The sequence below is a fragment of the Pelophylax lessonae genome (assembly GCF_965119305.1).
Source record: "Pelophylax lessonae genome assembly, chromosome: 3".
Classification (NCBI taxonomy): domain Eukaryota; kingdom Metazoa; phylum Chordata; class Amphibia; order Anura; family Ranidae; genus Pelophylax; species Pelophylax lessonae.
This window is the reverse complement of record NC_138770.1, coordinates 323932333-323957969: the sequence shown is the minus strand read 5'-3', so window position 1 is coordinate 323957969 and position 25637 is coordinate 323932333. Positions and strand designations below refer to the sequence as shown.

General features: G+C 40.7%; 1 protein-coding gene across 1 annotated transcript in view; it reads left to right on the top strand.

Annotated features, from left to right (window-relative positions):
• CSMD1 (CUB and Sushi multiple domains 1) overlaps window positions 1-25637 on the top strand; it is a 2644830-nt gene that overhangs the window by 2075055 nt on the left and 544138 nt on the right. The window contains exon 29 of the mRNA XM_082250071.1: window positions 14463-14650. Within this exon, the coding sequence (XP_082106197.1) occupies window positions 14463-14650 (188 nt within the window). The remainder of the gene's footprint in view (window positions 1-14462; window positions 14651-25637) is intronic.

Sequence of the window (25637 nt, the reverse complement as noted above, 5' to 3'; positions counted from 1 at the left end):
GCCGGGAGAGTTCCCGCCTTTTCTCCACTAGGTGGCGGTGATGGAGAGGAAATTCGTCTCTTCTTCTGACATCTTCGGCTCAGCCCCGACCTACTACTATTCTCTTCAGTTTTTGCTTCCCCTTAGAGGATGTGCTGGGGATGACGCGCTGGCCGCTCGGGAGGCCGGCTCCTCTGTGACTGCCTGACTGACCTCGTATCTCTGGACAGCTGTGGCGCGACCACAGCTTCAGGCAGTTGAACATTAACCCCTTCAGTAGCCTCTTCCACATGCTCAGCTTCACCAGGTAAAACTTCTCCCTCGCTTACTTCTTCCACCGGCGCTGAACTATCTTCATCAAGGCATTTCAGCAGCCATTCCTCTCCTCCTTTTTCAGCAGCTTTTTCTAACAACCTCCTGACCAGGGTCTTCATGCTTACCACAGCTGTGAAAGAAAACAGCGCCACAGGGAGCTTGTCAGGCAGCCTCCAGTCAGGAAAGTGAGAGACCTCTTGGTGCGGACCCCCTTTTATAACGACTGCCTGAAGGTTCTAGAAGGGGGGGCGTGAGCAGAGCTTTCCCGCCCGAACTGCACTCTTAAAGGGGCAGCATCACAAATAATGCACACATTTAAATTACAATTTTTTTTTTTTTATATACGATACCTACAATTATCGCATCCCCTTCCCCATGTCTGCGGGCGCCAATTCTTTCGCCCGCTTTTCCTTCTTTGCGATGATCTTTGGTTCCCTCTGCCAACCCCCACATCATTATTGTGTCCTGTAGTGATGTGAATGGCAATTACCTTCCACAATTTTCCAGTTTTCATCCCACATCTTTCCCTTTGGAAGTACATTTTTTAAGAGCCAAATTAGATGTGTTTCTAACATTGTCAGTGAAATTATATGAAATGGCATTGAAACTTACACAACAAGGTTATGACAAACATTTTTATAGTGAGTACAGGCTGACAAAATCTAAAGCGGATGTATCAACTAAATCAAAGAAAAAGCAGATGAAAAAACTGTGGGTGACTCAATTTCCTTCGTTATCCCAAAAAAATATCAAATTTAAAAAACTGTACAACAAAATTACATTTTGTTGTACCAGCTGAGTTTATGGTCATCATCTTTTTCAAGTTAATCAGTGAGGTAGCACTACCTATAACCATATACTACAAGCAGTGCATGTTAAATCTTTTACTGCTATTCACTGTTCAAACATAGTAAACGAGAACAATTTAGTCTCCCATTGGGAGGTTTTCCAATAAAACAGGTTATTATTATTATTATAATACAGGATTTATATAGCGCCAACAGTTTGCGCAGAGCTTTACAATGTGAAGGAATTACAATTGTTCTTTAGTAATAAAGATGATTAAAAGTTCTTGTGGACTTTGTTAAATGGGTGCTACAACCCAAATGTAAAGGAAAGAAAAGCTGGACATACCAATGCTTTTAGAATCAGACAGAGAAACCCTTGGCAAGATACTTATGTGCACATATGTGCAGCCGCGGGTTTTTGCCTGAATTCACATCTGAACCAGACCCAAACATGCACAGGACCCTTTTGAAACTCGCTCCGCAGCTGCCCCGAATCTATGTGAACTGGCTCCATTGAGAGCCGGTAACATTTGCATGTCATGCGAATTGGACGTGGGGATACCTGCATCCAATTCGCACATATGTGAACCCAGTCTTAGTCAGCAAAGATGATATGCTTACAGTTTCCCATGATGGAGGCCTGACCCTGGACCTATTGGATTATATCAAGATGTTGAATTATTTATTTTTTTGTATTTTGAGGATCAGTTTATGTGTAAATAATTATTGTGTAATTTTTTTAACCTTTTCCACAACCTGTAAAAACATTTATTTATTTATTTATATCTTATATATATTTACTGATGTGAATGTGCAATGTATATGTAAAGCACTGAGTAAATTGACAGCGCTATATAAGTACCTGAAATAAAAAATAAAATATTTATGATCGTAAGCTCCTGATGGTGGAGATGGGTTTTGCTGGATGTTAGTACCAGTTTGGGATCTTTAGGATCGTCCCACTAGGAAGTGAGCAAGCTGGGGTCCAGTAGTGGATATAGCAGGTAAAGACCAAACAGAAGCATAGTCAGCAAACCAGCCAACAGTAGGTAACAAGTGGTTTCAGGTTAGGATCAGGCTGAAGTGTAGTTGAGGAACAAGCCAGTAATGAGTAATAGCAAAATATGGACAGCAGCATGAAAGACAAGAGCGAAATATTGGCTGGAGAGAGCACAATATTCTGGCAAACAGGAACTGCAGAGACATGGCTTGAATCAGTAAGTTCAGGGGAGGAGCAAAGAGTTCAAGGTTCTGAAAAATTTAAGACACAAGGCAGGGCTGTCCAATGGATCAAGGAGGGTGTCATCAGGCATCTCAGACAGCTTAGTAAGAAGAGTCACTGCCAGACACATCAGAGGTCCCAGGTTCAGGTTCTGATAGTACTCTCCTCCTCCCAGATAGAGATGGGCCAAACACCCCCTGGTTCGGTTCACACCAAAGCCCTCGAACATTGCAAACGTTCAGACCTAAACTGCAAACCCCATTGAAGTCTATGGGACCCGACTTTGAAAAATTCAAAGTCCCCATTTGGAAGGCTTATATGCAAGTTTTTGGCCATAAAAAGGATATGGGGGCCCAAATACAGCCCTGGGGACATGTTTCAATGCAAAAATAAACTTTAAGAAAAGATTGTTTTTAAAGGAGCAGTGATTTTAATGATTTAGTGAAACAATAAAAATTAAAAATTCCTTTAAATATATAGTGCCTGGGGGGTCCTCTTAGTCTGCCTGTAAAGTGGTGCATCTGTACTATCTACAGAACCTTGCAGCAAAACGGAAATATATAAAGAAAAACAAAATTACATTTATTTTGCCGGCAATACATAAATGTAAAAAAAAAACAGTGTGAGATCCCTCCAAAATCCATACCTGATCCTTTTTCGAGCATACAGCCCTGCAGGTCAGAAAAAAGGGGGGGGGGCGAGCTAGTCCCCCCCCCTCCTGAACCAGACCAGACCACATGCCCTCAACATGGGGGGACGCTTTGGAACAGGGGGGCACTGCCACCCCACCCCAAAGCACCTTGTCACTATGTTGATGGGGAAAAGGACCTCTTCCCGACAACCCTGGGCTGTGGTTGTGGGTCTGCGGGCAGGGGGGTTATCGGAATCTGGAAGCCCCCTTTAACAGTCTCACACATTTGTGGCCCCCAGATCCCACCCCCCCATGTAAATGAGTATGGGGTACATAGTATCCCCATCATTTCACCAAAAAAGTGTCAAAATAAAAACACACACACAGTTTTTGAAAGTTCCGTTATCAAAAATAAAAAAAACAGTGTCCCTCCATGTAGATCTATCTTCAATCATGCCGCTGCTGCCACTACCATATCTGGAAAAACAAAATGCTCTGCCCCAGACGAAGGCTAACTGCCACCTGCCTGCTATATCATCTGACAGTTGGCATACACAGATCGATATGTCACAGGAGAGCGGTGCCACCAGGTGATGTTGCCAGGTGGCCCCACCCCTTACCTATTTAGGAACTTTTAGATGGAGGAGCAGGCAGGTGGCGGTTAGCCTTCGTCCGGGGCAGAGCGTTTTTTTTTCTTTTTTCAGGTCCAGGAGTTGGGTATTGGGAGCTGCGACAGCCCAAGATGGGCAGGTAATGACCTGAAAGGGTTTGTTCCCCCCCAAAAAAAAAAATATTACCAGCCACCAGTGGTCATGAACAAACCTGAGATCTTCAACCTGAGCAGATTCAGGTACATAGAGACAATGTGTGTGAGTCCAAAAACCGTTCTTGTACTCAAGATTAATATCCAAAGCAGGATGATGGGCATATTTTTATACCCTTCTTTGAGGAGACTCAAGAATGTCTTGAAATTTATGGCCCCTAGGAAGTTCTTTTGAGGCAGGATTTTACATTTAGTGTTACCTTCCTAGAGAGGTTAATTCAACATCCCTGATAAGGCATTGGCCTTACCAGTCCTTAGCCCAGGTTGACACGAGATAATTAAATTAAACCTAGAATAAAAAAGAGACAAATGTGCTATTCTAGAAGACACCCACTTATTAGAACAAATGAATTCTAGATTTTTATGATCAGTGAAAACAGTTACCCGATGCTTAGCCCCTTCTAGCTGATGCCTCCATTCACAAAGGCTTAAATGCCAGCAACTCCTTATTTGGGGAGAGGTTCCCTATACTAGCCATCACTGTTTGAAAACAGCGCTGTGTGTCTGAATAAACTACAAGCCCCGACATTCTTAGCAGCTTGTATTTCTCAATTAACTACCTCTGTGCTCTGGAGCGCTGTGATAGTTCATTGAGTCTTCTTGCCAAGGAGAATTGGCTTACTCATATGGGATGTATGGGTGAGCTGATACCCTGACAGTGTGCAGGAGACCTGCATGGCATCAACAATCTGCTGATCGCTGGCGCAATGCTTTCCAGGCTTCTACTACAAAAAATAATAAATGTACATCTTTTACCTTTTTTGTTTTAAAAGTGAACTTATCCTTTAACCTTTCAAAGACAGCACAAACATTCTTGCGATGATCCTCCAGGTTATTAGAAAATATGAAAACATCATACAGATAAGCAATCACAAACTGGTCCAAAAGATCTTGAAAGGTATCATTGATGAGGTATTGGAAAGTTGCAGGAGCATTTTAGAGGCTAAAAGACATAACCAAAGACTCAAAATGCCCATATCTGATACTAAAGGCAATTTTCCATTTGTCTCCTTAACAAATGCGTATGAGGTTAACTGCCCCCTTCAAGTTTAGTTTTGTAAAGAGTTTGGCAGAGCGGAGTCTTTCCAACATTTTGGAGATTAAAGGAAGTGGATAAAAGTTTTTAATTGTGATTTTATTCAAGTCCCTGTAGTCAATGCATGGCTGCAAGGTGAATTTTTTTCTTTAAAGAGGTTGTAAACTCATAATTTTCACTTTAGCTTATTCTAATCTGCAGAAACAAAGCAGTTGATAGATGCCTGTAAAAGATTTCTTACTTGTTTATTCTTCCTGTAATCCTTCCTGTAATTTTTTCTGACGTCATCTGCGCATGCCCAGTGTGTTATCTAATCCATGGCACATCTGCATGCCGTTTCTGAACTCTCCCTGTTCTGTCAGGGCACAGATTAGCACAAGTCTCGCGATTAGCTATGCCGTTCTTTCCAGCTTCCTGTCATCTCACAGGGGGAGTGAGCATGACAGTTTACACAAGGGGAGGGGGGAGGAGGGAGCGAGTGAGTGAAAATTCCAAGCATTCCAAGACAGTGTGAGAGACTGAGAGAGCACGTGTTACACAGAGAGTCTTACAACTACAGTAAGGGCGGAAATGACGGCAGCAGGGGGAGCATAAAACAGGACTAGACATGGCGCTGCCTACACCAAGAAAGAGGAAAAAGATAAACTTTAAAATAAAGGTATTTCTAGACAGTTATGATGTGAATATTTAATGTGAAATGTAATTATATTGCATGTACGTTTAATACATTGTAAAAGTTTGATTTTCATAGCTGAGTTTACTTCCTCTTTAACAGAGAATAGGGCTGCCCCTGCAGGAGATATTGAGGGTCTAATGAAGCCCTTCTCTAAATTCTCATCAAGCCACTCCCTGAGTATTAACGTACTAACTGACATATCAGCATAGATGTCGCACCCCTTCCTTAAACGAAACCTCTCTAAAACCAAGCTGAAAAACCACTCCCCCCCCCCCACCTGTGCACCCCTCTATGATTTTTATATCAAGGTTAACAATGCAACCATTAATCCCTCTCCTTTTGCCAGGGTACTAGGTGTAGTCTTAGACTCTGATCTGTCTTTTCAGCCCCAAATCCAGACATGGTCAAATATTTCTTAGACTTCACCTTTGTAGCATCTCTAAGATTTGCCTTTTTTTTAAATAATGAAACCACTAAGAGACTCATTCATTCCCTTGTTATCTCTCACCTTGACTATTGCAACTCCCTTCTCATAGGCTTACCTCTTCATAGGCTTCCCCTCTTCAGGCTATCATGAATGCTGCTGCCAGACTCATCTACCTTACCATTAGATCAGTGTCTGCCACCCCTCTCCACCAATCCCTACACTGGCTTCCAATCGCCCAGCGATGTAAATTCAAAATACTAATAACAACATACAAAGCCATTCACAACTGCCCCAAACTACATCACCAATCTTGTCTCCAAATATCCCCCAAACTGTCCTGTCTGCTCTTCTCAAGACCTCCTGCTCTCAAGGCTGTCTTAGAATCAGTCGGCAAGTCAGGATTATGTGCACCCTCTCAGCAGTAAACAAGTGTGAAAAGCTATCCTTGCATAAAGTGTTAAAGCGGTAGTAAAGTCTTTAAGAAAAAAAAAAGTTTCCACCTGCAAGGCAATATCATTATGTACTAGTATGCACCGCATACACATGAAGTTAAACAATTTTAGTATGATTTTTTAATATTTATTACTATTGATATATCAATTAGGGTGTGTTCTTTTAAGTTCTCACTAGATGGGGCTAAATATTAATTAGCTGTGTTACTCCCTGTCACCCATAGAGGGGGTGCTATGCATATATTCCTGATTCATTTATCTATTAAAAGTTATTTTTAGTTGAAGAATTTTTAATTAACCTCCCTGGCGGTATGATTCTTTCGGATTTTTGGTGCTGAAAGCGGTACCATTATTTTGCATGTAATTCTTGAGAATGAGCAGCCCAAACCAACTATTTACATATTTTTTTTTTATTGTGCGTTCTTCTTTATAACATCTCGGGTATGATAAAGTTTGAGACACAAAATCATAGATTATAATATAATAAAAAACTATAAAAAAGTTAAAGTATGTATGTATGTATGTATGTATACATATATATATATGTATATACTGTATATATATATATATATATATACATAAAAAGTACAGTAAAACTGCAGGAAAGGGCACTGGGGGGTAATGTAATGTGAATTTATTTTATTTTGAATGGTATCAGTGTGTTTGGTGTGTTTTACATTTGAATTTGCCGCCGGTTCCACACCCCTGCGAACGTCACGTCTCAGGAGACGGAAGCCGAGGGAAACGGAGAGGATCGGGTGGAAGATCCGCCACCGCATACCGCTCGCATACATCGCTGGATCCCAGTGACAAGGAAAGAAACCTCTTTTACAGGATCCAGCGATGCTTCTGGCGGTACCCCGAGTGTGACTCGGGGTTACCGCTTTTGGCTCTGAAATGTAATACCGCTAAGAAGGTTAATATGGGCAGTATAATTTAGGTTTTGTTTATATTTTACCATTGGTGGATGTAAAGAATTGGTTAAAATTGTGGTATGGAAGGATTGAAAGGGATGGGATATCCTGATATGGCGGTAATATAAATAGAAGGAAGGGATGTGTCTGGTCATGTGACCCCTTATGACGTCATACATTGCTGACAAAATGCATGGGTGGGATCAGCGTGACAGGTCACTTCGGCCATCTTGGAACACAGGTGGAACGCGAATCAGCGTTTCTGCCATGCAAACAAGCCCTTTTGGATCTGATACATCTGTAAGTGTTTTTAAACTATTGCGCAATGAATAAATGATTTAAATACTACACTATGAAGGGTCTTTTGTCTTTTCCCTGATTATTCGGTACACCATTCTGGAGATACTATCTGACTTGATTGGAGTGACATTGGGGAGCGTCCATTTATAGGAGAGAGATCTCTCTAAATAATTTAACATGCATTCCATATGTCTGTGTCTGGTGAGTAGGAAATCTCTCTGATGGTGGTGGAAGATGCACAACCCACAATTAATTTTGCTGTGTGGAGGCACTAGAGAAGATCTCTGCATCATTCTATTTGCACTATTTGGAGCACTTTGGTGGTCATGTATGGACACTGTTTTTTTTTTTTTTCAGTTTAACACAAGAAATGTGTTTATTTATTTTTTTAAAGGGAGCGCGGGTTCAATTTTGTTGTTCCACTTATCTCAGGCTTGTTATGCCTTACAACCAGCTGCTTCACAATCTTTTGTGTATGATTTGTCACATTCAAATACAGTGATTTTTATTTTATTTCACAAAATATAATTTATTTGCACACATTTTGTGATAATAATTGCTGAATTCATCCAGAGTGCGCAGGTAGAGGGTATTATTATATCATTATTTATAGTATGTTTATAGTGACCCTAGCATCTACAGGCACCCCAGTAGTACTGAGGCTTTAGTGATTCCTGTATCCCCACCCCAGTGTGTCCAGTGACTCCATAGCATTCTACATTACCCAGTGACCCCAGAGTATCCTGCGTTATCCACTGAATTTACAGTACTCTGTGACTTCCAATGACTTCTGTGCACCCTGAGCACCTCTGTGTACAAGCCACCATGCAGCTTCAGGTACACTCCTTTATATTTTGGACTGTCTCTTTCTCAGTGGGTAAAGACCCCTGTTCTTGACATGAGTCAGCTGCAATAAAGCTGAATTCTAACCTTGATTCTACCTGTCCTGTTTCCTTCTGCTTCTGGAAATGGTGCTACTCTTTAATGTTCCTTTTATTGAAGAGCATTGCAGCTGGCACACTTTCATTTTGGTTGACACCCAGCCTCCCTTAAGACCCAGGATTTTATATTATAGCAGTAAAAATACAATAAAAACACTTTGCTTGTAGTTAGTTTTGCTGAAAGAGATTCAATTTTTGATTCAGTGGTAAGCAGTACATTAAACCTCTGAGGCCATGGGACTCTCTGATTTGCCTAGAAAGATACCAAGTTGGTATTTTTTAACTAATCCTCTGTGTACAATTTCATCTTCTATTGCAACAAGTAAATTCCACTAATTCTTTGTGTGTTATGATTTACTAGAAACATATTTTTTCACCAATAATTTTTTTTTTTTATTGAGCATTATTGAAAGACATATAAACCAATATAGCGGTAAACAAGCCATGTTAGCACCAATACAATTTGTTATGTTTTAATCACAAAAACAATATTCTGTGTGCAGAAATAAAAAATAAAACAATAGGGATAATAATGCAGCAAAAATTATCAAAAATGCAAATGCGCTCAACATATGTCTGGGACTAACAGTCCTGATGTAAATAGGATGAGGTCATAAAATTCAAGGTGACAGGAGAAAAAAAAAATACTTCAGGCGAAAATAACCTTAAAGGAGTATAGTATAGTTACAAAATAAAAGGTGAAGAGAGGAGAAAGAGAAAAAACTCCCAGAAGGGGAAACAGATAGTCATATTCTATCAATGGCAGAAGGGAATCAGGTTCCTAGGGAATGTGTGTCAAATCAACACATGATCAAGGGCCTAATCACCCTGTTGCCAAACTATCATAAACTTCAGAGTATTTGCACTAAAACCAGGCAGACCATGTTTTGTGAAACATATCAGTTGTCTCGTTTTGGTATAGCAAGTGTTTATTCCATTTCGGAGATGTGATTTACAGTTTGTATTCATTCCCTGGCTGAGGGTACACTCTGCATGTTCCAGTATTTGGGAATTAAAGACTTTGCGGTGATCAAAAGGTATTTAGTAAGAGATCACATATATCAACCTAAAGGGTAATTGGAGATGTGCAGAAGATAGCAGGCCAGAATGAGGTTAATCTTAGTTTGTGTTGAAATTTTATTCTAAAAGGGGGATATTTTGGGACAATTCCACCAAACATGCATCATGTCTCCTCTAGCCGAACCTCTTCTCGAGCACAAATCAAAAGTCAGTGGGTACCACTTATTCACTTTCACTGGTGTCGCATACCACTGCGAAAGAAGTTTGTATTTCTTGCAACCTCTTGCTAATTGAGCATGTAAGGGCTAAGAGAAGCGTATATATTTCATCTACATAAATCACATGCCACTGGTTTTGATGTTAGTTGATTTTAACCCTATTTCATTGCAATTCTAAATGAATAAACATGAAATACCTGCAAATAAAAAGACTTACTTATTAGAGAAAACATTTATAACATTTGTTACACTATATGCAATTGTGTGTAACAGTTAAAAAAAGCAAATCCTTTTAGCATCTCTGGATGATCAAAGTGCATATGGCCTCACTAAGCAATGTAAAAATATACTTCTTCAGTAATTCTACCCCATAGCCATACATGGTTATTCAATACAGTATTGTGCATCACAAGCTTGGGAACCTCAAATCAGCAGCAAGACGAGTTATAATGATGGCATCTATGGTTAATAGATTCCTTTGGGTTTTACACATTGCACATTATTATTTTTTATTAGAAATCAAAACTGCTGAAATAAGTAAAGATGGAAAAAAAAAAAACATACAATAGATCCAATTTCATGTTCTGTATACCTGTACTGTCATCAGCCACTGGGAGCAATAATGGGGAAGCTTACAGAATGGTTTTCATTTTATTAGAATTAAGAGCAATATTCATATATTCCAGAGCCAACAGACCTGTTGTGTCTCTGCCTTTATTAACATTTAATGCTTATCTGCACCTTTAGTGAGATACTATCTAATTGCATGCTTCACTACGTTATTTATATTAAAAAAAAATAATGCTAATACAAGCTTATGTTTGCTTCAGCATTTTTTTCTGACTTTTTAATCAGAGAAGTTTTACTTGATCAAGAATTTCTTTGCAAAATCTGTCATTTACAGTCTATTGCATATTTATTTTTACAGTTGAAAACATTGGAGACAAAACAGTCAGAGAACCAGTTAGAGAAATTAAAATGCATTTCAAGGCTCCTTTTGACAGTTTAAACAAGTTTCAATACCAGTTAATATGTGATGCACAAGCCTCATAAAGTTAACAAAAAAACTTGTTTTACTTTCCCTGACTTAGTCAAATTGTAAAGTGCTGGGCAAATTGTTAGCTCTATATAAATTCTGTATAATAATCATAATAATACATTTCAAATGTTTCTATTTTTAATAGAATAATCTGTATTAACTGCTTGCTGACCATACACTGTAAATATACGACAACAAGGTGGCTCTACTGCGCAGGATTACGTACCTAGTACATGACCCTGCACTTCTGGGTGTTGGGCATGTGCGTGCTGCTCCCATGGGATTAGTGCTCCTCACTCCCACTGTGATTAGAATGAGCAGGACCTGATCGTCCATGATGGCGGACTGGATGTCCACCAGCAGCTGCCTATATAAACAAGGCAGATCGCCGTTCTGTCACTACTGAAGACTTGGATCCTGTGTCTCTGCTAAGCAGGGGCACCGATCCATGCCTCCTCCTAGTACAAGCACCTTCCCCACAGTAGTAAAGCACTGGTCAGGCAAACATTTAACCCTTTGATCGCCCCTGATGTTAACCCCTTCCCTGCCAGTGCCATTAGTACAATGACATGTGGATTTTTTTTTTAACACTGACCAGTGTCACTGGTCTCCAAAAAGTGTCAAAAGTGCAATATTGCAGTCCTGATAAAAAAAAAAAATATCCCATGGTTTTTAGATGCTATAACTTTGCACAAAGCAATCAATATACACTTATTGGGTTTTTTTTTTTTTTTACCAAAAAAAAAAAAATTAGCAGATAGCATATTGGCCTAAATTAAAGCGGAGTTCCGGCCACAAAATCGGCATAATGGATTTTGGGCCATCCGCTTGATTTTTGTCACCTGAAAAAGAAATGGATAGTTACCATTTTTTTTGTTTACTTACCTTGTTATTGAAGAAAAATATACTCACCTTTCTTCCACTTCCCCCCTCTGCTGAACGTCATCACTCCCAGGAATCAATGCACCGGCCCCGACGTCACTTCCACTGCCGCGCCTCATTCCCTGAAGCTGTGGAGGGATGACGAGCCCGCACCAGAAGTGACGAGCGGGGCCGGTGCAGGAGCATTCTGGGAGAAGAGGACATGGAAGAGGATGCAGAAGAGGACGCGCTGGCTTCAGCTGCCCACATCCGCGATGGCAGCGCTGGAGAAGAAATTTTCAAGGTAAGTAATTCTTCTAAAAGGTAAGTGCGACCCGGGACAGTACAGAGGCTATCCATTGTGGAATGTACTATCCCTGACTGTCCCGGGGGTATTTTTATTGAAAAGAAAATTTTGTGGCTGGAACTCCGCTTTAATGAAGACATTTGGTTTGTTCAATTTTTTTATTGGATATGTTTTTTTATTTTTTTGCTTCAATATTTTTTATTTAAAAAAAAAAGGGAATGGCGAACAGTTCACAAAGAGAAGACATAATGTCATCTAGAGCGGGGAAGGTCCACTGCAGTATTGTTACAGATATCAAAAACAAAGAATACAAAACAGAACAACAGGAAATACAATGAAGAAACTGGATGAGTGAAGATGCACAGTCAATTTTTTTCGGAGGAGGGGGGTATTTATTGGATATGGTTTATAGCAGAAAGTTAAAAATATAGTTTTTTTCCAAAATTGTCGGCATTTTTTGTTTATAGCGCAAAAAAAAAAATAAAAACAGCAAAAGTATAAAATACAAATACCACCAAAAAGAAAGCTCTATTTGTAGGGTAAAAAAGGACATACATTTTGTTTAGGTATAGTGTTGCTTGACAACACAATTGTCAGTTAAAATAATGCAGTGCTGTATCGCAAAAAATGGCCTGGTCATGAAGAGGGGTAAACCTTCCGGAGGACAAGTGGTAACATGTCACTTTTTACAAACAATTTTATTAAATTATATCTAAAGCCATAATATCAGTAGAGCAGCTACCCCCCCCCTTCTTTTTTTGCTATTAATTTCCCATTAACAGGCTTTTTTTTCTTCCCATTCAGTAGATACAACAGTAAGTGGGGGAAAAGTCTCTCCAAAGTAAGCAAAATTGACAGCTGTAAATGGACCAAGCGTCCGCATTGAACATTTTTCCTTTATTCTTGTTGTGGTGAGAACTCAACCTTTCGGACTTTCACCCACTTTCAGTCCTGTTGACAGTGGTCACTAGGACAAATAAAGAGAGTGAATCAACTTCAGCAGGGACTCAGACAACAATAAACAGACAACATAAGAAAATTCTGAGACATAAATTACCACTTTAGCCCCCGAGGATTTGGCTGCTCAATGACCAGGCCCTATTTTGCGATTCGGCACTGCGTGACTTTAACGGACAATTGACACTGGCAGGGAATGTGTCCCTAGGGGTGTGATTCTAACTGTCAGGGGGCGTGGCTTTTGAAGTAATCAGACACATAGCCTCTTTGATCACTTCAAGGAGAATGACAGACGGCTGTGTTTACATCAGCTGTCTGTCCTTCTCTCTCTGCTGTGGGAGATTGTGAGTGGCCATCGGCCATCGAAGCCACCGGTCACACGTGCTGGCTCCCCAGCTAACGAGCGGGGGCGGGAGCGCGCCGCCGGTGGTGCATGCTCGCCCCTTAGAGTCTCCTGAGCGAGCACGCATAACACCACTTTGCCCAGGAGTGGCTGCCTGCCGCAGTAAAACTGCGGCGGTGGTTGTTATGTGGTTTAAGTAGGTGCATGGCTCAAAGATGGTCCCATAGAAACTTTCAAATGCAGAGAAAGCCAGCACGCAATTAAAGTTCAAGCAAAAATGTTTACAGGAATCTGATACTAGTAAAAACACTGGCATTTCAGGGCCGTTTTGACCCTCTTAGGAAGCTGTCTGTTACCCTAATAAAGGGGGCCTTAGCACCCCCAAAATTTTGTTGTTTTTTTTTTGGCATGGGACTTCAGTAAAAATTTCTACTTGGACTTTATTTAAGTGCTGGCTTTCACTACATTTAAACGAAGGTCAGTTTTTTAGGTACCCCCTCTCCCCCCTACTGAAAGGAAGCCTAAAATAAAATAAAAAAAAACTATAGGGAGGAAAAAGATACTTACCTCTCCTCTGGCTTAGATAAGTTAGATAAGTTAGATTAATGCAGGGGAAACATTATCCTCCTGCCAAAGAGATCCCAATGAATAGTCAGTAGTACAAATTTCACCAGAATACTCTGAAATATAGTACTGGGAGCATCCTCTCAGCAAGGTTTGGAAAATTGACCTTCTGATGTCATCTTCACCTAGCCACAGTAAGTGGAAGCCAGGGGAAAGGGGATTATACTATCTTCCCCCATGGGTTTAATTTTGTAATATTATGCTGTTTTTCTGCAAGGGAACACTTAAAAAGTGTTTAATGTTCAATCCTGCTTTAACACATAACAGTAAGTAGTCAGAAATGATCTTATCTGACCAGTGAAAACTAAAATATGAGTGCTGAAGCTTTACACAATAAAACTTTAACTTTAACTTTGTACAATAAAACTGACCCATGGCATGGCTTTATCTGTTTAATGAATGGAAAATAGATACTTTTTGAGATAAGAATATACATTAATATTATTACTGACTATTTGCAACACCAAAACACTCACATATAATTCTGAAATTCTCTGTGCTAGCTAACCTTAAAAAAACAATATCTTTTTTTCCCAGCTGACAAGCTCATAGTTTATATAAATCATGTAATTTTTTTTCTGTTTTTCAGTTTTAACATGGAACCTAGCTATGATTTTCTACATATATATGAAGGTGATAACTCCAACAGCCCTATAATTGGAAGTTTTCAAGGCTCCCATGCACCAGAAAGATTAGAAAGCAATGGAGACAGTCTGTTTCTAGCATTCCGTAGTGATGCATCTGTTGGAATGTCTGGATTCGCCATTGAATATAAAGGTAGTATACAAGGAATGATTTCTCTGTCTATCCCACATGCATTATAATCCGTAACCTTTATTGTTTGCAGGTAAGGCACTATCTTGCTATCCCAATCAGTCACCATGCAATTATTCCTATTTTGAAACTTAAACCAAATGATATTAAAATATACTAAATTTATGAAATATAAATCAGATTTGTAAAAATACATAAATGTAAATATACAGATTATTACACCATATACCACAGTATGTTTTTTTTTTTTGTTTTTTCTGTTGTGGCTTACCCACTGTATCGCTTAAATTACAGTTAAGCTCACAATTGACAATAATTGCACTCCACTGCAACTATACAAAAGGAAAAGTTTTTCTTTTCAGCATGCTGTATGTTGTAAAGTCTCTTACACATACTTTTGATAGTGCTATAAAGCTTAAATTCCAATTCCTTTCAAAACTGGCACTTTATTACAAAATTGATGGAGTAAGGTTACATTTACATAGGTAGCCAGGGGCAGATAGCTTGCAGATAGTTTGTTGTGTTCTGAGGCAGCAAAATGTCACCTCTGGATACAGCAACACTCCGTGCTATGGCCGTGTGCAAACTGCCCAGCTTGTATATGGCCAGAACTCTACAGAATGCCAACATTGGAGGCACACTTGCTGCATTCAGGGTTGGGTGGAAGCTTTACTCACAGGTAACTGCTCAGATAAGTGAAGAGTAGTATTGCCAGCCATTGATTTGTAAAGAGCTTAGAGATTCTTAATGGCAGCTGCCCCTGAATGTAGCCTTGAAAGCAACCTCTGCTGTCACAGTCCATGATTATAATACAGGGAGGTAGATGACTCAACCCATTGACACCTGATTAAAAACTGACATTTCAGTTCTGAGAGGGGTTGTTCTTTAATTATTGTTATGTAAAGTGCTGTGCTGCTTCACTCAGCACTATAAGTCAATCAGGTTCTGAGACAGTGTACATGAGCTAGTGGGTAACATGGTAAGATAGGGAAAGAGCTAAATGAGTTTCCCACCTGTACAATCAGCATGATGTGAATAGGTAGTTAATCAAGTTGTACTGCAATCACAAGACAAACCAACCAAATAAATTACTATGTACTCATTTCAACAATGTATTTAGCTGCCTGCCTGGATTTTTCATGTACAAGTAATGAGTCACAAGACAAAAAATGTAAGCCTTCATCAGATGCTTCTCACAGAGGTTTTAATGTTTATTATATGTTCTATTTGATAAGTGAAAAAGGAGTATTATATTTGTGTGGCAAGTCACACATAATGGTAGTAGTACACAGAGTGGGGCGGCCATAGTCAGAGTACTGTTCATCCCCTGTGATTGCTTGGATTCACAGTTAATTATCTAAAATGCTGAAAATAGACGGAGAATATCTAAGAATTTAAAATGTTTAAATACATTGCTGCATACCGAGTGGTAGCAAAATAGTGTAAAGGTCAAAAAGTGTAAGATTGTATTGTTGCAGATAAAAGAGTAAGGATGATGCTCTACATGCTTTAGAGGTTCAGAAGCTGAGAAGAGGTCATGCTGTGCCATTGTAAAATTACAGAGGATGGAGACAAGAGTAGACTGCCGAGGGTCAAAGAGTAAAGCAAATGGGTCAAGAAAGAAAAAAACACTTCTTCGATGCTTACGGCAAAGCTGAGAGAGAATAAGAGAAGGCTGAAAGGGACATGGAGAAAGAACGGGAATGGGAAACATAATTAAAGAGAGGCAGCTGGAATCACGAGTGTTATATTTGAGAACAAATTACCTAGCGCATGAATTGGAAGGAGAAAAAAGAAAATGGAAATCCTCAGTACTGAAAGAAAAGGAGCTTACAAGTGCAGATGAGAGAAAGTCAAGCAAATGTAATAAGCAGGATAGTGTTAACTTGGATTGAGATACAGTATTAGAAGCTCATCTACTCCTGAAAGTACTTTGATTATTGAATGAGGACATTGTCCTTGATACATTGTGCATGTCTTTAAAGTGTTGGTAACACAATAATGCTATATTTTTCTGTATATTAAGCTCTTTAAAAAAAAAAAGTTATAATTTAACATGTCATAATATGGTGTAAAAATATGTATATAACACAAAGGTAGGCAAAACAGTCCAAATTAAATGTAATATGTCAATAATTTTGGTAATTCAAACTGAGTATATGATAAAAAATGTAAACAGTAACAAAGAATGTTGTTTGTCACAAAAAATAGTGGATCCGCAGAGATAAGCAGGTGACATTATATACCAATCTAATGGCTTCATCTGTTTATATCTCTATTTATTTATTTTACAATTTACCATAAGCTTCTTAATTTTTTCATCACATGTTCAGTCTGAAGTGCCCAAGTTCATGATAGGTTTTCTTTAAACATGTGCCTATGTTAAATTTAGTGTGTAACTCTAGTTGTTGAGATACAAAATACTGCAGCCTAGATTGTGACCTACAGCAACAAATCCTTTCTGCAGTCCTATATTATATTACTTGTGTGAATTACAGACACACTAACTCATTGGACACAGTATAATTTAATGTAGAAATGAACTTCTCCACTCCTATCAACTGAGGCATGCAAATGTATGAACACTTTTTAAGAAATCATTTAAATTTTTCAATGCATGTGCATATGCAATTCACAATATAGACATTCCAAAAACGAAAGTGTTTGAAGCATACACAACATAACCTAATATAAAATATATACACTGCTGTGTACAGTGTATATTCTGAAAAGTATTCATTGCAAAATGTATGTAAGATTGTTTTTGACTTAAAGATTAACTCCAAGTAAACAGTTGAAATATAAAAGCAGGAACTGGGGGGGGCGGACATGGTTTGGACATAGATGAAGATGGCCGCTTAAGCTTTCTGCTCCAGCACATCAAGTTCCTTATTTTTGCTTCTTGAAGGAGACAAATTGTTTTTCCTTGGGAAAACCAGAGCAGAGCGCCTCAGCATCACAATCCCACTTACCCCAGAACTTAGGTACACAGCTGAGAAGTAACATATCCAAACATTTTGCAGCTCAGGGAAGCAATGGCCTCCTCTTCCCAGGCATCTGCTAGCAGAAGCCCAGGGTGATTCTCCACTTCAAGCCACCCACTGTGACACCACTGAACAGTAAATCCCCAAGCCTGGATGATTTACATGGAGGGACATTGGACATTAAATAAATGCTAATTTTGGATCTCCAACCAAGCATAGTTGGAGGAAGTTAACCACTTGCCGACCGCCGCACGCCGATCTACGTCGGCGGTCAGCCCCTCACAGGGAAAGTGACGTAGGGCTACGTCACTAGCTTGTGAGGGTCTAGGGAGCGAGCGCGCGCCGCCGGAGCCGTGCTCCCGCTCCCGCGTGGTCATGGACCCCCCCGCGCGTGTGACCGGTGGACCCGATGTCCGCCGGCCACTCTGCGATCGGCGGGGGAGAGGGAGAAAGTCAGGCAGCTTGTGTAAACAAGCTGCCTGTCATTCTCCCCTCTGTATGAGAGCTGATCATATGGATCTACTATGTAGATCCGTTGATCACTCTGCATACAGCTGAAGCCACAGCCAATCACAGTAAGAATCACGCCCCTAGGGACACACACAGCCCCTCCCTCTCAAATAAAGTTAACCCCTTCACTACCAGTGTATTTTTACAGTAACAGTGCATATATATATATAGCACTGATTACTGTAGAAATGTCACTGGTAACCCCAAAAGTGTCAAAAATGTCAGTCAAGGGTCCGATCTGTCCGCCGCAATGTCGCAGTACCGCAAAAAAAATCGCAGATTGCCGCCATTACGCGTTAAAAAAAAAAAACAACAAAAATGACAAAAATCTTTCCCTTAGTCAGTAAACGCAATAACTTTTGCGCAAACCAATCAAGATACGCTTTTTGCGATTTTTTTTTACCAAACATAGGTAGCATAAAACAAATTGGCCGAAAATGTTAAAAAATTTTGATTTTTACATTTTTTTGGGGGGGAATTTCATATAGAAAAAAGGGAAAAATATTGATATTTTTGCAAAATTGACGCTCTTTTTTTGTTTATAGCGCGTGATCAAAAAATTGCACAGGTGATCAAATACCGCCAAAAGAAAGCTCTGTTTGTGGGAAAAAAAGGACGCCAAATTCGTTTAGGTACAGCGTCGCACGACCGCGCAATTGTCCGTTAAAGTCATGCAGTGCCGAATCGCAAAATACCCCCTGGTCGTTTAGCAGCCAAATCCTCCGGGGCTTAAGTGGTTAAGGAAAAACCCCCCGCCATGATGTTGCTAGCCAAGAGTTGCAACACATCACAGAGGCGCATACCATGACATTAACACTTAGAAGACCTAGATAACAGAGGACGTCACCACAACCTTAAGGTTTTGAGCCTCTCTGAAGCTCTCAAGCCCAGTCAGCTGACGCAGGCCATCCTCACCATATTCAATGATCTCCTCGAGTGGCCAATCTACATGGAGTGCCTCCATTTTGCTCTAAGACCAAGGGGAAGATATATAGATCCACCAAGAGAGGTGATCTGTTGCATGGAGAACTTTCGGCGCAAACAAGAAACAGGAGTCATATTCTCTTTAACAGATTTGACATTTAACTTTATCAAGAACTGTCACACATCACTCTGCAACATCCTAAAAGACCTTCTGCTACTTGAACTCCTCCATGATAGAGGGATACCCTACCTATCAACCAGCTCCATGGGCTGCAAAGCTCACTTATGGGTCCCCAAGAACATACAATTTTTGTGTGAGAGTTTCAATCTGCCTGTGGTGGAACTCCTGGAATGGTACAATGGCTTCCACCTACCCCCTTTACCACCTGCTGAACCGATGGAAGTACATCTCCAAAGGGGCATCCTGCTTCAGGGTGAAGGCACTCCCCGCTGCACACATTATCTCTGCCAGAAAACTGCAGATCCCCGGGAGAAGGAAGCCTGACAGCTTCTCCTGCTTACTGCAAAGCTTGTCGTGAATGATGACCCTGCACGCCTAACCTCTTCAGCAAGGTTCCCAGGGAAGCCTCATTGAGTTTCTTTCTCAGGACTTTTTTAGGTCCCATGTTTGAGTCTCCCTGGAATAAGGAATTTCTAGGTACGTTCTTCATGTATATGCTATGATGTTTTCGTTACCTGTTTTTCAGGCCTGCAGCACATTGGATTTATGGCTATTCATAGTTATCTTTCTCAATTCTTTGGGACATCTCCCTGACTTGGCTGCTTAACATGGCGGCCAGGAATCTTCTCTCATGGGCCCAGGATTTTGCATTCCCACTTAGGTGCCGTCCATTCCCAAACCTGGGTTATACCACTTCTGAGCTCCGCAGCTCCTGACTGTGCTAAGTTAGACTCCTTTGTCTCAGTATTCCTCTACCTGGCCCCTGTCTATTTTCTCATCTTACACTATCCTTCCTTGGCTTCTCCTTGACACCCTCTCTCTCTTCTCCAATTCCCTCCTATCTTCTTCTGTCCATTCCCTATCCTCCTTCCCCCTTTCCCTTACCCATTGATATTTTCCCTCCATCTACATGCTTCCCAACCCCATCTCTCCTCCTGTGCATGCATCGTTTAATAAAATATATTGTTAACTAGTAAACTAAATGTTATAATATGAAGGTGGTGTACAAGCATCCTTCATTCCAAATGGCAGGCCTAATATTTCCTTTAATGAGCCCACCTATGATATGGGGGTTCATCCCATTAGCTACATTTTAGGGATGCACTGTATGGTATGGTGCCACCTCACCATTTTCAAAACCAGGATGGATATTTAATATTTACAGTTCTCACAACCAGTATAGTGTATTTAACCCCACTTGGTTTCCCCCCCCCCACCCCCGTTCCCCTTTTGATCCTTACACTAGTTCCCATTGCCCATTGCTCCTCGCTCCCTGGTCCCTAGCCTTTGTCTGGGGTTCTAGAATTGTTCAATTGGCGCTATGTGTTCAACTGTTTATTCATGTCATCTCACTTGTTCTAATTGAATACATCATTGTTAGCTCCTATCTTCATAATTAAAAATGCCTAAAGCATTTAGAAAAATGTTGCTAACCTATATGGGCATGAGCCTCAGAGTGTTTTGATTTCTGTTCTTCTGCAGATGACCTATGCATGGGCCCTATGTGGCAGGCTTAACCTGGTACCTTTTACAAATATACCTCACTGTTGACTGCTTTTACAATGATGCACTATGCCCCCGCCTTAGACAGGATAGCTTATGTACAAGGCTTATATCTCAAGTCCCCTAGACATAGCAGGTAATAGCCCCTATCCATGGAAGATACATTGCAGTTGACCCCCCACATCATAGGTACAGGCTACATTATTTTGAATCTTGCCATCAATATAGCCTAGATTTATTGAGCAGATGGGCCATACCCACTTATGTTCCTGCCCCTCCCAAATACTGCTTAAACTAACCACATAAGACTGGCATTCTATTGCCTCAAGTCTATAGTAAACTGACTTTCACACTCCTGGAACCAATATGTTGGGGGAATGGCTTCTTAAGGACAAGCACTGAGCAAATACTCACTCTGACGCTCAATGCTCCCTCCATCCCTCTCCTTCTTGTATTGATTATTCCTATTAGTTTTTGACCCTAAGTGTGCCAGCAGACACTCTCCCTCTGGTTTCTACTTTTTTCATATAGTGACCTTCCCTCTATGTGTCCTACCACTTCTCCACCCAGCAGAGGTTGTGATCTCATGCTGAACCCTTTCCGGCTTCCCTTTCTATCATTAGCCAGTTTAGTTGGTCTAATCCCACTGCTAGATAGCTAGTTAGTTAGTCCCCCTCCAACCCTACTACTTTCGCTTGTCTAGCTAGTGTTTAGAACCCTTTTTATTTTTCTCTCCAACCGACCTCTCTCCCCCCCCCCCCATTTTCCTGGTAACCCCTCTGGTACTCCACCTCCATACTTGCCTCTTTCCTCATTACAAACAATTTATAACCCAACTAAGGACACCTATATAAAGACCAATAACTACCATGTTCCATGAACAGTAGGTCAATAGCAGCAACTCTTAAAGTTGTCTTGTTGAATGCCAAGGGACTCAACACCCTAGAAAAACACTTCCAGCTTTTAAGTAGCATGCGCAGCTTAGCTACCTCACTACTGGGCGCTTTTACCCCCTTCCTGCCCAGGCCAATTTTCAGCTTTCAGTACTGTCGCGCTTTAAATGACAAATGCACTACTTTCACACAAATAGAGCTTTCTTTTGTTGGATTTAAATTCACCACTGCGTTTTCTATTTTTTGCTAAATAAACAAATAAAGACAGAACATTTTGGAAAAAAAAAAAAAAACTTTTTCAAAGTTTGTTGTAAAATTTCACAAACAGGTCATTTTTCTGCTTCACTGATGTGCACTGATGAAGCGGTACTGGTGGGCACTGATGAGGCTTCACTGATAGGCAGCACTGATGGGCACTGATAGTGGCATTGATGGGCACTGGTAGGTGGCACTGATAGGTGACACTAATGAGGAGGCACTAATTGGCAGCACTGGTACTGTTGGGACTGCACTGATAATCAGAACACTGATTATCAGTGTACATATCCCTCATGCTGTCAGCATGTGGAAAGGAGTGCTGATAACCGGCTTCTATTTACATCCGTTATCAGCTGTGATTGAAAACAGCTGCTCCCATGGTAAAGAGCCACTGATTGTCTCTTTACCTAAATCTGTGTTCAACAGTGTTCTCTGGACATTGTGATCACAGGACACACCACAAGCTGGATCATGGGAGGCCATCATATGATGGCCTCCCAGAACCAGCCCACCACTATTTAGCTATAGTTCAGCCAGTAAGTGGTTAAAAGTTGATGTAATACTCTTGCAAGAAATGCATTTCTGCTCTGATAGCATCCCTAAACTGTCTAGTTGAGACAGTTTATCATGCTACCAACCCACTTGTAAAAGCAAAAGTTTTCTCTGTCCTAGTATATAAAATTCTTCCACTGCTGATTACTTATTACTTGGCATACATTGACAGCCACTATCTATTCCTTAAAGGATATCTATGGGGCAGACTAATCACTTTGGCTAACAATTATAGCCCCAACACCCAGGTAGGATTCTTCCAAAAAATGACACTAGCACTCCCTTCCTTTCAATCCGGCATCCTCATTCTAGGTAGTGATTCCAATTTGACACTAAACCCCCGGAAGACACCACAACATGTTCTTCCTCCATGCTGTATTGTGCACTGAAACAGATCAAGATCCAACCTGGCGTTCTCTCCATCCCGGGAGAATGGTTCTACATTGTTCCCCCAACCACACAATTGCTACTCAAGAATCAACTATATCTTTCTTTCACAAAGGGACCTCCCCTTCCCATCAGCTGCAACCATTAAACTGATATTTATGTCAGACCATAACCCTGTCATGACAACATTGTGGTTCCTTAATCAACTGAAACTGGGAGACTAGACCCCACTCTTTTAACAGACCCCGTCAATGCTTATAAAGTACGCAAGCACATACTGGAATTCTTCAATGACAGAAACACCCCAAAGATAAGCCCTCTAGTTCAATGGGAGGTGCACAAATGCATAAAAAGAGAATCTCTAATGGCGATGTCTGCAACATGCAAATGAGCCAAGCAAGCTGCCCTTATATACACTTTTAAAAAAAGCACAGGAGTTAGTGTCAACACATAAATGCACCCAACACAACAAACCTATTTGGAATTACTCCAAGCGTGCACTAAGCTCTTGGATGAACTGGGTCACAAAACAAGGTGCAAACTTATATTGTCCCAAAAGCTCATTTACAAGAAAAGTAATAAAAGCAGAAAACTTCTAGCCAGGGCCCTTCAAGCCAAGTGGCCTAACCTCACTGTTCATCATATTCACACTCACCAAGGACAAACCCTGGTGGTGAGTAATGATATAGTGGCTCAATTTGCATGTTATTATTCTGGTTTTTACAACCTTCGCCTGGAGCAGCGACTCACAGATGATGTAAGACCTTGGTCAGTAGCACTTAAATAACTTCCTAAAGTAATACAGCTCTATACCTCCTGCATTACACCCCACAAGATGAATGGCCCAGTCACAGCTGAGAAATTTATTTTAGCCCTTAAACAACTCAAATTGGGAAAACGTCTGGGACCCGACGTGTTTACTGCAACAACTTTTTCTGCGTGCTTTTAACTTGTTATCAGTCCTTAAACTGCCGTGGAGCAACCTGTTGGAAGCACATATTTCAGTTATCCTGAAGCTGGGCAAAGACCCCTACTTGGTCATAAATTATCTAAATATCGACATAAAAATAATAGCGAATCAACTGCTTCCTGTGCTTAATTCTCTCATTACCAAAGATCAGGTGGAGTTTGTCACCAGGCAGAGAAGTCCCTGCTAGATCATCCGCTCATTGGGCTGATTCTGACTTCTTTCCAGAAACTGGGCAGGAAACTCAACATGTCATTGACACCAGGCCCCACGACACTTACCTGGACTTTCAACCTGTGATGGCAAGCACATTCCTTACAGGTGTGGAACAAGAAGGTGAGGTGTGTGCGCAGTATTTATTTTGTGCAGTCAAACTGCTTGAATATGAGGCCCACGTGACCCCTTGGGCTTATATTTTTTTTTTTTGCCGATTCCCTCATTCCCTCAATCAATTAGCTGCAGTGTTGAGACCCCTCAACCCCTTTGAGAGTCTTTGTTCCAAATTTTCCCCCAAGCAACATGGCATTTCTACAATTTACAGTCTCCTCTGGGTAAACAAACCCCTAGCTGGAGAAAAGCTTGCAGAGCCTTTGTTCGAAACTTACAGCTAGACTTTTCCCAAGAGGAGTGGGGGAACATCTACTACAATACACATAAAGGGTCTGGTAATGTCTTAACCCAGAAAAACTACTATAAGCTCCTATCATGCTGGTATCACACAAACGCCTTGTTTCACAAATTCGATCCTTCAGTTTCTGATTGCTACTGGCACTGCAATCGAGCAGTTGGCGCACTACTGCATATTTGGTGGGAATGCACACTACTCCACTCCTTCTGGTCCACAGTACATAACATGATAGCACGTGTGATAACATACACATTGGATTTCTCCCCGGCACAGTATGTTCTCCATCACACGTCACTCTCCTCAAAGTTGTACTTCAAAATATTTGCAATGCAGATGTGAACGCTGCTAATATGTACATTCCCATACATTGGGGCATGACCCAGGCCCTCTCCTTATTAAAATGATAGAGATGACATTGCAAGATTGCAGACATGGAAGAACCCGTTAGTATAGCTGTTAGTATAATCCAACACTGAGCTGGTAGAGCTCAACTCCCAGATTAATGCACAAACAGGAGGTCATTGGCCATTGGCCATTGTCTAGGTTTACTAGTCTGACTGCTCACCCTCCTCAAATAAACACTTTATGCCCTTCCCCTTCCAGGAGTGAGCTACTTTCAGTCTTTCTCTCAGGCAGTACTAACCCGGTTCCCCCAATTTGCCAACCTCCAATACACTGGGTTGGTCACGTGCTTACTAGCATTTAGCATGATGCAGTGTTTGGTGGCACTGACCGGTCATTAGATGCATAGTGCCTATCTTATCAAGTTGGTTTGGATACTGGATATTAATCAGCTGTACAGCTCAAAGACTTCTGGACGATCAATTTGATGATATTTATTTGTTTTAAACGTAATATGGTCCTGAGATTATTACTATGTATGCCTTTTCTGTTCTTCCTACTTGGTCTTGTAAACCTCTATTATTTAAAATAAAATTTGTTTGGAATAAAAAAAAAGCAGGAACTGTTTTACCAGGGAAATTATTTTAATTTATTTTCATTAAGCCATAGGAATTACAGAAGGTAGCACCAGGTTGGTGACCTCACTAGTCTCTACTGTAGTTAAGCTAAACAGTTAGGTCACCTCCCTGCCCTCAGTATGTGACTGGACAGTAAAGGAGTAGCAGCATCCTTTTTCTCACTCTCTTCTTGTTAGTATGTTCCTTGTCAGAAGATGTGCCTTTTGTGCACCGGATTGTCTCC